General features: G+C 35.2%; 1 protein-coding gene across 1 annotated transcript in view; it reads left to right on the top strand.

The window, feature by feature from the left end:
- Positions 1 to 8,706, top strand: part of LOC126053863 (suppressor of lurcher protein 1) — an 83,182-nt gene extending 74,476 nt beyond the window's left edge. Inside the window, exons 8-15 of the mRNA XM_049837174.2 lie at positions 44 to 132; positions 520 to 639; positions 1,096 to 1,167; positions 2,892 to 3,078; positions 3,431 to 3,621; positions 4,471 to 4,678; positions 6,488 to 6,723; positions 8,584 to 8,706. Of these exons, the coding sequence (XP_049693131.2) occupies positions 44 to 132; positions 520 to 639; positions 1,096 to 1,167; positions 2,892 to 3,078; positions 3,431 to 3,621; positions 4,471 to 4,678; positions 6,488 to 6,723; positions 8,584 to 8,654 (1,174 nt within the window). The 3' untranslated portion in view covers positions 8,655 to 8,706. The remainder of the gene's footprint in view (positions 1 to 43; positions 133 to 519; positions 640 to 1,095; positions 1,168 to 2,891; positions 3,079 to 3,430; positions 3,622 to 4,470; positions 4,679 to 6,487; positions 6,724 to 8,583) is intronic.
- Positions 8,707 to 17,133: the final 8,427 nt, after the last annotated feature.

Genomic DNA, 17,133 nt, shown 5'->3' on the forward strand with positions numbered 1-17,133 from the left:
AATGTCCTTTGCCTTTCGGTGTTATAACTTTTCCACTTTTCAGCTGTCTCAATCGCGCAGACATAATAAAAGTGTTCGATGGTAGAACTTCATCGAGTCCAGTGCTAGCCATGCTTTGTAATGAAGTTATAGGTATGTATTTTTTGATGCTTTTTAGTTGTTTGTTTTACTAGGATAGTTTTTTTTATATTTATTGTAAATATCTATGTAAATAAAATATAAAAAAGTTATACCGAAAAAAAAGGGTATGTATTGTTTTCTAATAAGAGGGATTTTTTCGTTGATTGTTTTTGGTATGTGACTGAGCGAAAAATATTTTTCAATTAGTAGTATATTTTTTCATGGTAAAAAAGTTGATTTGGAGAGCACAGGAACTCAATCTGTATTTCACGAAAAAATATTATTTTGTTTTTGCTTTTAATACATGAAAAATGCACGTCCTATTTTACTTATTATGTTTTCGTTTGTATATTTTTGTAAAATATTTTTACCTTTTTAATACTTTCTCATGTTTTTCAGGGTATGAGATTCTGTCAACGGGACCAGACTTATTGGTACAGTTCACAGCCAACTCGAACATTCCTGGCCAAGGATTCAAAGCGAGATACCAGTTTCAAATGGAGGACGACCCAAACGCAGGTTTAGTAAGCATGTTATAGTAAATTGTACTCTCAGAGATGTGAATAGGGTTGAAATTTGAGCTGTAAATGCAGGTTCAGATTTTTGAGTTTAATTTTATTGCCTTATGTGATTTGGCTTCCGTTAGCCTTTATAGGTATGGTCAGTGCTAGCAAAGAATGAGTGATATTAAGTATTTTTTTTGCTGTCTATAATGAAAGCATCACCAGGTGTAGGAACTTTCGTATACCATTTCTTTTAGAAAGAACTTCATTGCTTTTTATTCAAGTGATTGAGATAAAAACTAAGTTTATCCAATTATTACGAAACAAAATTAACACCCTTATTTTTTCTTCCATATTTACAAGAAAATAACAAACTCATTGTTTTTTTCTTATAATAGCTTTTTGCATTTCATTTTAAACTTGATACAATTTTATATAAAAAAATATACCAAAATAATCTTCTTCTCACCAGATGGGGATATTAATAAGAAATCAAGTACTACGGAAGCAATATCCGGCTTAGGACCGGCCGTAAGCGCCGCAAGTAAGTACTTCGGATAATGTTGCCATCTCAAAACACAGCGTTTGCGTTTTTTGAAAACAAAATCACCTCATACATTATTTTGGAGTGCCATTTTTACGTAAGTACGTAAAAAATTTTTGAATAGGTAATTTTAAAATTCTACGTTTAAGGAAGTCCATTTTTCTATGATATCGTTTTTTTATGCCTTTGGAAAATTACCTCTTTTCTTAATGAAGGCACAAAGTGACAGGTGTACCTATTATGTAATTCGCTATTTTGTGTATATACCTGTGCTCATACTCTAAATATTGTCAAGACATAATCAAGTAAAATCAATTTTAGCAACGCCACTCTCAGTTCTAAGAATTATTTGATCTATTCAATTACCGACCACGAGTCCACGACATTGACTGACAAGCATGACATGCAGATATGACAAATTATATCGACCTATCAATCGTGGATTAACACGTCATTAGTTCAGTTTCGATTGTCGGATTTCTAAAAGCTATCTATCCGTTGTTTTGCGATTAGGAATTACGGTTACGATTATATGTAAAAACCAGCTGATAGTGACGATTATTTGCTTCAAGATATCAAATAAGACATCTGCAGAAATAGAAATAGACACTAGAGAAAGGCAATATGACAATATAAAATAACAAGAAATACTGAACACTAAATGAAAATTTTCAGTAGATAGATAGATAGATAGATAGATTATTCTTTATTGTACACCAAGAAAATTAACAACACAGGACATCACAACATACAAAAAACAGTACAATCGGCGGTCTTATCGCTAAATAGCGATTTCTTCCAGACAACCTTTGGATGGAGTTTATCTGTAGAACACAGTGAGAAACGGGCAGTTTGGGGTGTACATACATATAGATTATATATAATTGATAAATACCAAAGATATAAAAAATAAAAATAAATAAATAATAGTCAATGAACAGAAAGTAAAGATAGAAGAATAAAGATAAAAGAATAACAACACAGCGATAGTAGTCAATGAGCCAAGTAGTGATCCTTGACCATTTTTTTAAATACTGTAGTTAATGTTCTTTTACGATATTTTTTTTACATGTTGGACTTCTTAGTCGGTTAGTGAACAATTTCATGCCACTGTTAAGTAGTTCATTAGCAATAAGTAACCACTAAGTTAAGTAGCATACTAAGCAATACAAGATAACAGGATTCAATGACTTCCTAGAGGTGCAGCTAAATCTTCCATTGAGCTTATCTCAAATATGTTTGGTTCATAGAATCGTGCCAAATTGCTTGAGAATTTATTAATCCAAAGGCGGGAGTATAAAATTTATTTTACCTATTTTACAAGAGGATGAGGATTTTTCTCGGTTTCAGGAGGAAACAGACTTACCATTTATATATATTCCTGTTGAAACTTATTTTCTTAGTAGTTTGTGTAGGTGGGGTATTAATGTGTGCTAAAAAAAATACACACATTTTACATAGAAAATTCTGGGTAAGTTTGTATATTCCCAAGTATTAGGTACTAAAGAAACCTCATAAATGCTATAGTTAAGGTTAAATATTCTATATTTTTGGTTCACAACCTCGAAAAAACGAAAACCACCTGCTGAATTCACACCAAACACCTTTCGGCAAGACCAACAATTTATCACTCGATCCACAAACTCATCTCACGCATGTTACGCAAATCTTCCATTCCATATGTTCTATAAGCCTTCCATTAGTCACTGACACCTTAATTTCAGCGTCATCGTGCCATCAGGTGTTCAGCAGTGATAAGAGCAAGACTGGGAAATTGACGTCGCCACTCTACCCGGCGCCTTATCCTCAGAAAACGCAGTGTCATTATGACTTCCTAGCTCGGGGCAGGGAGAGAGTCAGACTGGTGTTCGAAGACTTCAGCTTACAACGAATAACAGACAATATTATAGAGTAAGTTTTTTCTTAAAGAATGGTTTTAGTAATTTTTGTGTTCACTGAGTCCTTGAGGTGTTAAATAGGTAGATGCCTACATTCAGTAACAATAGATCTGTTTCGATTTTTGGCGTCTCAAATATGAGTGCTGGCTCTGAAAATGTAAAACAGATTTTACTTTCTCAGATGTCTTTAAACAAAATAATATAATTTTCATATCAAAGAATTCACCAAAACAGAAAACGTACATTGAAATAAAATATAGACCAAACCTAACACGATTACTCGAACAAAACAAAGTGGACAAGTACAAACAACGAAAACAAAGCACTCGAAGCGATATCGAATAAGCAAATTTACTTTGTTACAGTTGCGAGAGTATGGATTCTCTCGACGTATTTTTGTATGTAGATGGTCGACTTGAGAAGATGGCATCGTTTTGCGGCAACGATATACCGAGGCCAATAATGTCGAATGGACCCAAGTTATCTATCGAGTTCCGTGGAATATACTCATCGAGACATAGTCGGGGGTTTAAGATATCATACTCCTTTGTTGAAGGTATTTTTTTGTTTTTATCTTATCTTAATCCCGTATGTATGGTCATGCTTTTGTTTTATTGTGATTGATTGATATCAATTTGTATTAGTTCGGACTTGCGTTGCTCAGTTTGTTCCTTTGGGAAATATCATTCATGGCACTTCTTCTCAGTATAAACAAGTCAGAGAGCGTTTTGAGTTATGTGTGACACATTTTTATTTACACGGCTTCTATTCTCATATGGCTTAGATATTTTATATTTATCCTTTAGTGTAGGTAAATATAGGACACATAAAATTTTTTTTTTTGTTATTTTAAACTACACTATCATTTGTTTAATCGAAGTTTAAATCAATTTAAGTGAATTTTAAATCAACTACCATTACTTTTCATAGTTTTTGACTCTTTGGTTAGGAAAACAAAGATTTACTTGGCCAAATTCGTATCTAAAACCACAATTTATTCTGAACCACATTTTGAGCGTGTTTGAAAATCTTTTGTCATTTCCACATCGGCATTCCGAGCACCTCGTATTCCTACGTCATCGTTCCTGATGCGATCCGCACGTAATTCCTCACATTTTTCTGAGTGTTCGCATTTCTAACATGGTGACGATGCATTAATGCTTCTTTTTCTACTACCACCTCTGGATTTCCAATTTTTATTTCACCTCCCTTTTTTGAAGCAACGAATTTCCTATTTTTTTGAATAGACAAAGTGTAATGTCAAAGCATGGCTCACAAAGGGGAGACAACTTTTTCAGCGCAAAACACAAGTTATAACAGCAAAGTATCCATTCTCAAAAGCCCCAATTACACTAAAATGCCTTGGGCGCCAAAAAAACAAAAGTAAAAAGTTTTTGACTTTCAGATTACGGGATCGCAACGGGGAGCCAACTTTTAGAATTTCCATGTGCCTTCGTATTTAATAGCAGTGAAAGAGGCAGGGGGGTTGTGACGTCACCAAACCACCCTGGCCTCTATCCAAGGGACACAGAGTGCAATTACTTCTTCTACGGCAACGAAAACGAGAGAGTACATTTACATTTCACTTATTTCGACGTCGAAGGTGTGGTCCCGTAAGTAATTCATTTGAATACTATTAGGTTTAGAAGTCACCTATAAAGTAGGTTTTGTCGCCACTCGGTGGTATGATGAGGGTTTTTTGAAGTCAGGATGGGGGATAAAAAAGTGTGCCTAATCCGTCGTGATCTGGGTCTGACGTGACATCAACTTAGTTTCAATTTCATTAAGTGTTTTTTTTTTGTGTTTCACGTGCCCAAAATTATAGTAGAATCATAAAATTATTACATAAACTAGCTTCTGCCCGCGACTTCGTACGCGGATCCTGTCCCTTATGCCAGCGACTACGGGGTCAGCAAAATCAAAGATCTGAATAGTCTGATATTCAATTTTAAGGGACCGAAGAGAAACGTTCTATATACTTAATTTTTGTACTTTAACAGCAAAAGCACAGCAGACTAAACAAAACGCTGAGAACTGAACCGCAATAGACGTGACCATAGGGATAAAAGTAGTGATTCTAATTAGTCCACATTTGTGTGTGGCAAAAATATTACACAAGTATTATTACGTAAAAAAACATTAAATAGATGACAAAGTCGTGGTGACTTAGTGGAAGTCGTGGTTGTTTAGTGGGTAGAGAACCAATCTCTCAAGTATGAGCTGAAGGGTGAGGATACCTCGGTGGACTTTAAACGCAGATTACGCGCTCCCTGTGCTTACCATGAGGCACCTACCCTCCGAGCAGGGCTACTAATCCTGCTCTAGCGACTCCACTCTGGACGGCCAAGCCAAACCAGAGGCGTGAGACCTACCCCCGTCATGGTTCTAGCTGGGCTCCTGGAGTTCCACATCAGGTGTAGGTGTGGTTCAATTTTTATAAGTCAACAGAGAGTGCGAGAGTATCAGATTGAACAACTTTTTCTAAAACGTCATACCTCTATATGCTATAGTCTAGCTGGGCCCCTGGAGTTCCACATCAGGTGTTTTAGATCTTCAATTTGTGTAAGTCAATAGAAAGTGCTTATCAAATTGAACAACTTTTGCTAAAACGTCATACCTGTATATGGTATAGAGAAGCTGGGCTCTTGGGGTTCCACATCAGGTGTTCCAGATCTTAAAATTTATTATCTCAGCTGAAAATGCTCATCACATGAAACAATTTTTGCCATGGCACCATTTTTGTATCTCTTATAGTTTTGTTGGTCTGTTGGAGTTCTGCATCAGGTCTTCAAGTTTCGAAGATAAATTATAGCCTATATGTTGACCAGGCTTAATACTGATACAACAAAGAAAAAATCATTGAAATCCGTTCAGTAGTTCGGAAGATTAGCGTGTACAAATCTAAGAAGATGCATACAAACTTTCATCCCCTATTTTATCCCCTTAGGGATGGAATTTATCAAAATCCTTTCTTAAGAGTTGCCTACGCCATAGTAGCTTTATGCATGCAAAGTCTCAGTCCGATCGGTTTAAAATTGACAAAGTTTCATACAAACTTTCATCCCCTATTTTATCCCCTTGGGGGTAGAATTGATCAAAATCCTTTCTTAGCGGATGCCTACGTCATAACATCTACCTGCATGCCAAATTTCAGTCCGATCCGTCCAGTGGTTTCAGCTGTGCGTTGATAGATCACTATGTCAGTCAGTCACCTATGAGTTTTATATATTTAGATGTATCACTCAACAACTAGCCCTTTTATAGGGTCACCAGCAAAGTTTGAAAAAAGCTCACAGTACACAAAGCAATCTTCTCAACACACCTTGGAATTAACCCATAACATTTGCAAGTCAATATACCCAATAGCTTGAAAAATAAAAGTATTAAAGTAAAATAATATTTACACATCAAAACCTTTTCAGATGTGAAGCTGTATCAGCGAGTGACTACGTCCAGTTTTACAGTCAGATGATAGAATCACAAAGCCACAGGCACTGTGGTCAGTTAAAAGAGCTCCAAGTGACGTCACAGAAGAATTTCCTAAGGATCACTTTCAAGTCCAACGACAGACTTGATGCTACCGGCTTCAAAGCCAACTACTTATTTCTAAGAGACTCTGAAATGCATAGTATAACTATGCCCAATGCAATAGATAAAGGTTTGTATTTTATTTTAAAATTATGTTTATAATATGAATATTATGGTCACAAGAATGATAATTTGTCGGTACTTCTATGCTTAATCAAGCGAATTATATCGTCCACAATTTTGTCGTGTGAGTGTAGGATCATCTGTCTTAACACAGAGCACTATTAATATCAGAAACATTTCCTCTTCCTCTACCCCAAAAATAGTCCCTGTGTACCTATTATTATGCCATCCATAATATTATTATTCCATCTATACTCCATGCTCAATTCCCTAGTGTATAATTATTAACTTAGTTTGCGAGTTTGCAATACAAACTTTCAACACTACGGTGTTCCTTTAGGATCTTCGGCGTCATTTCTTGGTCTTGTTTTTGTTATAGCGTATTTCGAATTTCCTTCTAAAGTTCAGATACCTTCGTTAGCAACCAGCTTAGTATCTAATTTAACATTAATAGAACTAGTTATATATTCCTCTCTCACTAAACAAATTATTTTAGGGTACGAAAATTTAATATCCTTTGCAAAAGCCTTGAAATTATTTAACGGCAGTAAAAAGTGTCCCGAGTAAGTAATAATTTAGGATACTTTTAACAACTTTATTACTGTTGTTTGAGTAACTGTTTAAACGTAGTTCGAAATTAGTTTAAATTTTTGAACATTATTTTTGCTAGAGAACAGTTTGTTATTCAAATTATTACCAATTCCAGTTTGACTCTCATTCAATTGTTGACGCGTTTCGATAGTTCACGATCTAATTTAAGTCTGCGTGTTTCTGATTGGATCTCAAAATCTACAGGACCAAGTTGAAGTCCATTCCTCTAAAACCTCTAATCTGATGACGGCCGACCACTAGCACGTGTAATCTGTCTCTCGAAAGCTATGAGCTTTTTCATTCCATTCAAATCGTGTCCATTGTGCTCCCGTCCCTCTAACAATGAAGACGAGTGTGGATTTACTTTGCAAGCTAACAAGAGAATTTTAAAGAGCGAATTAAGTTCTGTATATCAACCAGTTTCGGGATAACACTGTTTTAGTGTTTCTTTTTTGGTATTTGTTTCAGACTTTGCTCGTAATGTGGTTTTTTGTAGCCTGGGTTTCGTTTTTATTAACATTTTATTGTACTTTAACCTGATAAATCTTAACCTGACTGGGGAATAAATATACAAGATCGCTTCTTCGTTTAAAATTAGAGTGTTGGTTAAAAAAGACTATGAAGTGTTATAGTACCAAAATTGCTCTTTTTTGTAAATGTGACTACTAGAAAATGTATTATTTTTTTAAATCATGTATTTTCCTTCTACTAATATTGTAATCTATTAATATTGGAGGTGGCAGGGCTTATTAATTAATACGAGCAGAACTGAATACTCATCACAATCCCTGAGGCTTAGTCAAATCCCCTTTGTTACGGGTAAATGGGAGAGGATTAAAAGGATATAGAATAATTATTGCAAAATGAATTGGGGACACCCTACAACAAAACTGATGAATTTAGTAATGGAAACAGTGTAAGGTGATGGGTATTAAGATTTACGGTTCATGTTTCGGGAATTAATTCACATAGGAGCCTTTAAAATTTTAGGCAGCCGATAGTTTGATCGGGCTCATAAATCTGTATAGCGATGAATACTAGTGGACGCTTAAGAAAGATCAGAATGTAATGGGAAATTTTCTTTGAAATAACTATCCTGGTCAACTATCGCAATGTGCGAGAACACAATACTCATGTTAAGGATGAGAAATTGAACTTTTTAGCACTGGTGATGGAGTCATGAAAGATTTTAAATTGAAATTATAATACACAGGTGCTAAAATTAAATGGTGTCATTTTTGTAGAATATTCTAATTATATTTTTCTTTTGTTTCAGGTGTAACGTGCTACACGGAAAAAATACTAATATTTGTATGTTTGTGCAAAACCCTTTGGAATAATAGATAATGATAATTTTATGTGCTAAATGAGAGAAATTATGGAATGAAACTATCTGTGTTACTATAAAGAGTTTTAATTTGACCCAAAAGTATATAGGTAATCGATATTATCGAAAACATACCAACTTAATTGAGATTCAATGTCGTGTAGGTAACCTAAATGGATTATAGAGGTCACGTACACAGTTACTTATAAGTAAGTATATGCTGGAAACTTCGACTGAAAATTTTTCATGTAGGTAAAATTTTGAGAGAATTCAAAGTGTTTTTTTTTCTGCTTAAATTATATCCAACTGAGTACCTACTAAAGATCTACTACGTTTGTCATTAAAATGTTCAACTGACCCTAGTCTATCTTCTCAAAGGATTGCTGTAAGGGTCTCAAGGGTACCGGACGTGCGAATCGATATGTGACATACAAACATAAACTGAGGTCAAAAAAGAACAGAATTTACATTCAAGTCACGTACAGATCGAAAGATCAAAGTTTAACTTGACGATTTTAAGACCTCTACGAAAAACCCAGTTGTATATTTTTGTGAGAGATTTTTTTTCTAGGTATTTTTAGGGTTCCGTTTAGGGTAAAACGGGACCCTATCGTTTTCGCTCCTCTGTCCGTCCGTCCGTCCGTCTGTCACCAGGCTGAATCTCATGAACCGTGATAGTTAGAGAGTTGAAATTTTCACAGATGATGTATTTCTGTTGCCGCTATAACAACAAATAAATACTGAAAACTAGAATTAAATAAATATTTTAGGGGGCTTCCATACAACAAACGTGATTGTTTTGTCCGTTTTATAAATAATGGTACGGAGAACCCTTCGTGCGCGATTTCGACTCTCACTTGGCCTGTTTTTATTTCTAGATTTTTTTTTTACTAGAAAAACTGTCAGATTGCTAGGTGAAATGGGTCTGGTTTACGAGGAAGTGGGTAAAGTTTGAGAGGTTTTTTCTAGAAGTTTTAGTGTATAACGTGAGCTAGTTTTTTACGGGATTATAAATGAGATTGCGAAGAAATTAGTTTACGCTGAAAATGAGTAATGATTTACCATCATTACTCATTTTCAGCGTAAACTAATAGCGTATATGAAAATAATATGATGGATTGTATCAATCTCATTAAATTATAAGTTTGTAACAAAATTTTATGTAAAATCATGGAAAGAACTAAAACTTATTTGAACACCTAACTTTTTCATACTCTATGAAAAGTAAAATGACTAAAACGATATAAAAACTAACACTAGATTAGGTATGTATGAACTGGCTTATAACAAAAGACTAGCGTTGAAACAGAACCTTTGGCCAGCATAGAACTCAAAGTTTGCATATAATTATACCGGACATTTGAGCAACGTTTTGAGGAGCTAACAGACTTAGGGTTTATGCATAATGGAAGCGACGGAAAGAGGAACGTAAGCGGGGTACGTGAACTGCTGAAAGTAAATTCCTTGCTGGAAAATGTATTGAGTTTTCATGCTGGCTGGTATTAAAAATTAACGCTTTTTTTGCTATATAATGACCCATCATTTAGAATTACAACGTAAGCTTTGCGATGAAGAAAGTTAAGACTCGACAAGATATAGAGTTAAAACATAGCTTTGTATTTAGTGACAGTCGAGAAGACATACGAGAGAGTCCGGTGGCGGGCTAATAAGCTCCGTTAGCTAAAGATCATACCATGTTCTCACCTTCATACGTACCTATTTGGAATAAGTAATACACATTGGTCATTATGATTTAATTTTAATTAGCTTCCGCCAGCGTTTTCAACCACATCCCGAAGGAACTGCTTCCCATAATATAATCTTATAAAAAAACGTTTCTCAATAATTGAAGTACACTGAAAGTATGTATTTCTCAAATCGGAACAATAGCTTCTGAGCTATTTGCTCGTTCAAGCTTTATTGACCTTAGAATATTTTCTACCCTGACGAAAGGCACATATACATATACGTACCTATATTATCAGGTTACATAGAATATATTACACAGCTTACCTAATATCATAATAACGGCAGTTAGACCTCTCGGGACCTACATTAACACCAGTTTCGACGTAAGTACTTTAAGATTCTGTTAATAAATCAATAGCAAATCTGCTGCGGTAAGCTATCATGGTAATGAATCTTCGGAACGAGCCCCAACTTCGATTCGTAAGTTATGAAACGTTCGGAGATTGAGTTTTGAATTGATTTATATGAAGGTACATTTGCATATTTTATATTTAATTTCATTACAGATGTATTTTTATGAAATTATTGCTCACTGGTTAGTTTTTGTAGTTTCACCACGTCCTGGAGAAGAACTTCCTGCATCCGGATAAAAGTAGCATATTATTATGTCCTTTCTACCTTTTTACAAAATTTCATTTAAATCAGTGACATGGATACTTTCGCATTTACAATATTAAAGATAATAGGCATATACATAGACTTGCAATCTAAAGCAATGTTTGTAATTACATAGGTACGTTTGAATGAGCTAGACAAACAATGATAAAACTTGTAAAAGGTATTTGTACAAAGCCACTCATTGAGCGAGAACGATCCGTAAAGAATAAATAAAAATAATTTAATATTCAACTCGATGACGTATCCCTTTGGGTAGAATTTAATTTAAAAAATCTCCTTTCTGTCCATTATCGAATTTGGAGCATGAAATTCGTTGAAGGACTGCGGCGCAAGTCATGAGCTTACGATGGTAAGTATATTTGATGACATTTTTGCACAAAATTAGAATGGTTAAGATTTAAAGTGACGCGATTGATGAATTTAGTGCACCTGTACTTTATCAAGAGGCATTTCTTATAAAATGAGGGGCCAAGAAAGTCTGACTGCCAGTCCCACCGAGGGGTGTCAGTTTGCTTTTTCTCGTTGAGGAGGAAAGATAGGCAGCCGCACTATATAAAACACTGATCAGCAGCATTGCAGTTAGACTGTCAGCCGACTCCAACATAGCTGGGAAAAGATAAGGCAGATCATGAGTCTTTATTAAAACAACTCTTCAACTACGGATTCCTAACAATTACCTACAGTGTCATAATACTTACAAAAAAAACAAAAGACAACCCACTACTCGCTCAACAATCACACCAGCCGATAATAATTTATGAAGGCGACGGACCGCATCTATCGGACCGTACGAAAGGACTGTAGGATTCACTTTCCGAATTGTTTACACTGTACTGATGTGGGTGGAACTGACATTTAAGCGGTTTAGTTCCAAACACTGCCCGGCTGTGACCGCAAATTGTGGCGTACAAGAAAACGCTTTTGTCCAACCGTGATGTAGAGATTCGAAACTTTGGACCATTGAGAACAAAATGACTAGCAGATGTGCCATAACGGATAATCGTCTAAGAAAGCGGTGAGCTTTGGACGAGGAACGTAACTGGTTTCGCTCTTCTACGCTTTCTTTGAACCCGAGCTTTTGTAATACCAAAAATCGTTGACAGATATTTCAAAAAGACCGAATGCCTCGTTAGTTCACTCACTGATTGTTTTGGTCATACCCGCCGTACAAATTGGACCTAGAAGACTACGGCTGACATACCAGCATTATGGTATCTCTGCACATCTTTACTCCTTGCTCCAGACGTTCTATACAAACTGCATTTGTCTAAGATTAATGAAGTTTTGAACATCGGTCTAAGTATTTGCGGCAGTTTACACGTGATTTAGAGCTGATACTTCGGGGTAAATAAGGGTTTACCTTTGTCATCAATTATGTATTTTGAAAGGGTTACTTAAGACCGTTTTATGTTAAGTGTTGAGTTTCCTTCCTTGAGATGTTATAGGTTTACTTTCTTATGTTTTAGAATGAGATATTGTTATTTTCTATTACTGACTTTCTTAATGTAGGTCATGCTGTGGAGTAGGTTGTCGATGTTAAAAGATAGTACGTAATTAAAAAATATGAAAACTGTTACAATTTGTAGCAAAAATGCAACATTAAAGCAACCAATACTCATGCTATGAAGTAAGGTGAAAATATTAAAAACATCGACAATTACTAAACATGCAACTTTTCAACTGACATAGATACGAATAATAAAATATACACCGAACAAAACTTAAGTAAAACACATACAAAACGTATCTAATTAACAAAAACAGAGGAACAATTCAAAATGTCAGTGAACCTGGCAGATCATTGTCTAGCAGATCAACTTTTTTTTTGAGTTCTTATCGCATGCAGATGAGTTCTATAGTTCCTGATAGTTTTCAGGAATAGTTCTGCCATTTTCAGCTGAAAAACGATAGTTCACAAAATGATCTGATAACTTCCGGTAGCAGAGCATTTTTCAGAAAATAAAAAAAAAAACTCAGATATTGTCACATAAAGATGAGTTCCATAGTTCCTCATACTTTTCAGGAATAGTTCTGGCGTATTTCAGCTGAAAAATATTTTTTTTCCTAATTCACGTTTGAGTGTTAACAGAGCATGAATAAAGATTAAAGTGTTATTTTCAAAGTTCAATCCAGATAAAAGGGCGAAAACTCATTTGTTTTCGATAGATGCTTCATGAAACTGTAATCTAGACTTCAATTCAAATCTAGAACTATCATCAAAATATCAGCAGAGCATGGCTGAAAGTAAGAAACTGTGAAATAACACATTTTAATATGAAAAAATATTCAAAAAAATATTTTCGCGGTTCCAATTACCCAAAGAGGCGGGAACTATCGCGTTTCTGATAGAAGAATACCAGCACCATAATATAACAGCAGATTCAAACCCAGAACTCTCACTAAAGTATCAGCAGAGCATGGTTGAAAGTAAGAAACTGTGAAATTTCACGTTTTAATATGAAAAAATGTTCAAAAAAATATTTTCGCGGTTCCAATTAACCTAGGAGGCGGGAACTATCGCGTTTCTGATAGAAGAATACCAGCACCATAATATCACAGCAAATTCAAACCCAGAACTCTCACTAAAGTATCAGCAGAGCATGGTTGAATGTAAGAAACTATGAAATTTTACACTTTGATATTCAAAAAAATATTTTCGCGGTTCTAATTACCATACGAGGCGGGAACTATCGCGTTTCTGATAGAAGAATACTAGCACTATCATATAGAAGCAGATTCAAACCCAGAACTCTCACTAAAGTATCAGCAGAGCATGGTTGAAAGTAAGAAACTGTGAAATTTCACGTTTTAATATGAAAAAATATTCAAAAAAATATTTTCGCGGTTACAATTACCATAGGAGGCGGGAACTATCGCGTTTCTGATAGAAGAATACCAGCACCATCATATAGAAGCAGATTCAAACCCAGAACTCTCACTAAAGTATCAGCAGAGCATGGTTGAAAGCAAGAAACTGTGAAATTTCACAGTTACATACTTTAGTGAGAGTTCTGGGTTTGAATTTGCTGTGATATTATGGTGCTGGTATTCTTCTATCAGAAACCCGATAGTTCCCGCCTCTTTGGGTAATTGGAACCGCGAAAATATTTTTTTGAATATTTTTTCATACTAAAACGTGAAATTTCACAGTTTCTTACTTTCAACCATGCTCTGCTGATACTTTAGTGAGAGTTCTGGGTTTGAATCTGCTTCTATATGATGGTGCTAGTATTCTTCTATCAGAAACGCGATAGTTCCCGCCTCCTAGAGTAATTAGAACCGCGAAAATATTTTTTTGAATATCAAAGTGTAAAATTTCATAGTTTCTTACATTCAACCATGCTCTGCTGATACTTTAGTGAGAGTTCTGGGTTTGAATTTGCTGTGATATTATGGTGCTGGTATTCTTCTATCAGAAACGCGATAGTTCCCGCCTCCTAGGTTAATTGGAACCGCGAAAATATTTTTTTGAACATTTTTTCATATTAAAACGTGAAATTTCACAGTTTCTTACTTTCAACCATGCTCTGCTGATACTTTAGTGAGAGTTCTGGGTTTGAATCTGCTTCTATATAATGGTGCTAGTACTCTTCTATCAGAACGCGATAGTTCCCGCCTCCTAGAGTAAATGGAACCGCGAAAATATTTTTTTTTTATATTAAAGTGTAAAATTTCATAGATTCTTTCATTCAAGCATGCTCTGCTGATACTTTAGTGAGAGTTCTGGGTTTGAATCTGCTGTTATATTATGGTGCTGGTATTCTTCTATCAGAAACGCGATAGTTCCCGCCTCCTAGAGTAATTGGAACCGCGAAAATATTTTTTTGAATATCAAAGTGTAAAATTTCATAGTTTCTTACATTCAACCATGCTCTGCTGATACTTTAGTGAGAGTTCTGGGTTTGAATTTGCTGTGATATTATGGTGCTGGTATTCTTCTATCAGAAACGCGATAGTTCCCGCCTCCTAGGTTAATTGGAACCGCGAAAATATTTTTGAACATTTTTCATATTAAAACGTGAAATTTCACAGTTTCTTACTTTCAACCATGCTCTGCTGATACTTTAGTGAGAGTTCTGGGTTTGAATCTGCTTCTATATAATGGTGCTAGTATTCTTCTATCAGAAACGCGATAGTTCCCGCCTCCTAGAGTAATTGGAACCGCGAAAATATTTTTTTGAATATCAAAGTGTAAAATTTCATAGTTTCTTACATTCAACCATGCTCTGCTGATACTTTAGTGAGAGTTCTGGGTTTGAATTTGCTGTGATATTATGGTGCTGGTATTCCTCTATCAGAAACGCGATAGTTCCCGCCTCCTAGGTTAATTGGAACCGCGAAAATATTTTTTTGAACATTTTTTCATATTAAAACGTGAAATTTCACAGTTTCTTACTTTCAACCATGCTCTGCTGATACTTTAGTGAGAGTTCTGGGTTTGAATCTGCTTCTATATAATGGTGCTAGTATTATTCTATCAGAAACGCGATAGTTCCCGCCTCCTAGAGTAATTGGAACCGCGAAAATATTTTTTTTTTATATTAAAGTGTAAAATTTCATAGATTCTTTCATTCAAGCATGCTCTGCTGATACTTTAGTGAGAGTTCTGGGTTTGAATCTGCTGTTATATTATGGTGCTGGTATTCTTCTATCAGAAACGCGATAGTTCCCGCCTCCTAGAGTAATTGGAACCGCGAAAATATTTTTTTGAATATCAAAGTGTAAAATTTCATAGTTTCTTACATTCAACCATGCTCTGCTGATACTTTAGTGAGAGTTCTGGGTTTGAATTTGCTGTGATATTATGGTGCTGGTATTCTTCTATCAGAAACGCGATAGTTCCCGCCTCCTAGGTTAATTGGAACCGCGAAAATATTTTTGAACATTTTTCATATTAAAACGTGAAATTTCACAGTTTCTTACTTTCAACCATGCTCTGCTGATACTTTAGTGAGAGTTCTGGGTTTGAATCTGCTTCTATATAATGGTGCTAGTATTCTTCTATCAGAAACGCGATAGTTCCCGCCTCCTAGAGTAATTGGAACCGCGAAAATATTTTTGAATATCAAAGTGTAAAATTTCATAGTTTCTTACATTCAACCATGCTCTGCTGATACTTTAGTGAGAGTTCTGGGTTTGAATTTGCTGTGATATTATGGTGCTGGTATTCCTCTATCAGAAACGCGATAGTTCCCGCCTCCTAGGTTAATTGGAACCGCGAAAATATTTTTGAACATTTTTCATATTAAAACGTGAAATTTCACAGTTTCTTACTTTCAACCATGCTCTGCTGATACTTTAGTGAGAGTTCTGGGTTTGAATCTGCTTCTATATAATGGTGCTAGTATTATTCTATCAGAAACGCGATAGTTCCCGCCTCCTAGAGTAATTGGAACCGCGAAAATATTTTTATATTAAAGTGTAAAATTTCATAGATTCTTTCATTCAAGCATGCTCTGCTGATACTTTAGTGAGAGTTCTGGGTTTGAATCTGCTGTTATATTATGGTGCTGGTATTCTTCTATCAGAAACGCGATAGTTCCCGCCTCCTAGAGTAATTGGAACCGCGAAAATATTTTTTTGAATATCAAAGTGTAAAATTTCATAGTTTCTTACATTCAACCATGCTCTGCTGATACTTTAGTGAGAGTTCTGGGTTTGAATTTGCTGTGATATTATGGTGCTGGTATTCTTCTATCAGAAACGCGATAGTTCCCGCCTCCTAGGTTAATTGGAACCGCGAAAATATTTTTTTGAACATTTTTTCATATTAAAACGTGAAATTTCACAGTTTCTTACTTTCAACCATGCTCTGCTGATACTTTAGTGAGAGTTCTGGGTTTGAATCTGCTTCTATATAATGGTGCTAGTATTCTTCTATCAGAAACGCGATAGTTCCCGCCTCCTAGAGTAATTGGAACCGCGAAAATATTTTTTTGAATATCAAAGTGTAAAATTTCATAGTTTCTTACATTCAACCATGCTCTGCTGATACTTTAGTGAGAGTTCTGGGTTTGAATTTGCTGTGATATTATGGTGCTGGTATTCCTCTATCAGAAACGCGATAGTTCCCGCCTCCTAGGTTAATTGGAACCGCGAAAATATTTTTTTGAACATTTTTTCATATTAAAA

The sequence above is a fragment of the Helicoverpa armigera genome, chromosome 14 (assembly GCF_030705265.1).
Source record: "Helicoverpa armigera isolate CAAS_96S chromosome 14, ASM3070526v1, whole genome shotgun sequence".
In the NCBI taxonomy this organism is placed as follows: Eukaryota; Metazoa; Arthropoda; class Insecta; order Lepidoptera; family Noctuidae; genus Helicoverpa; species Helicoverpa armigera.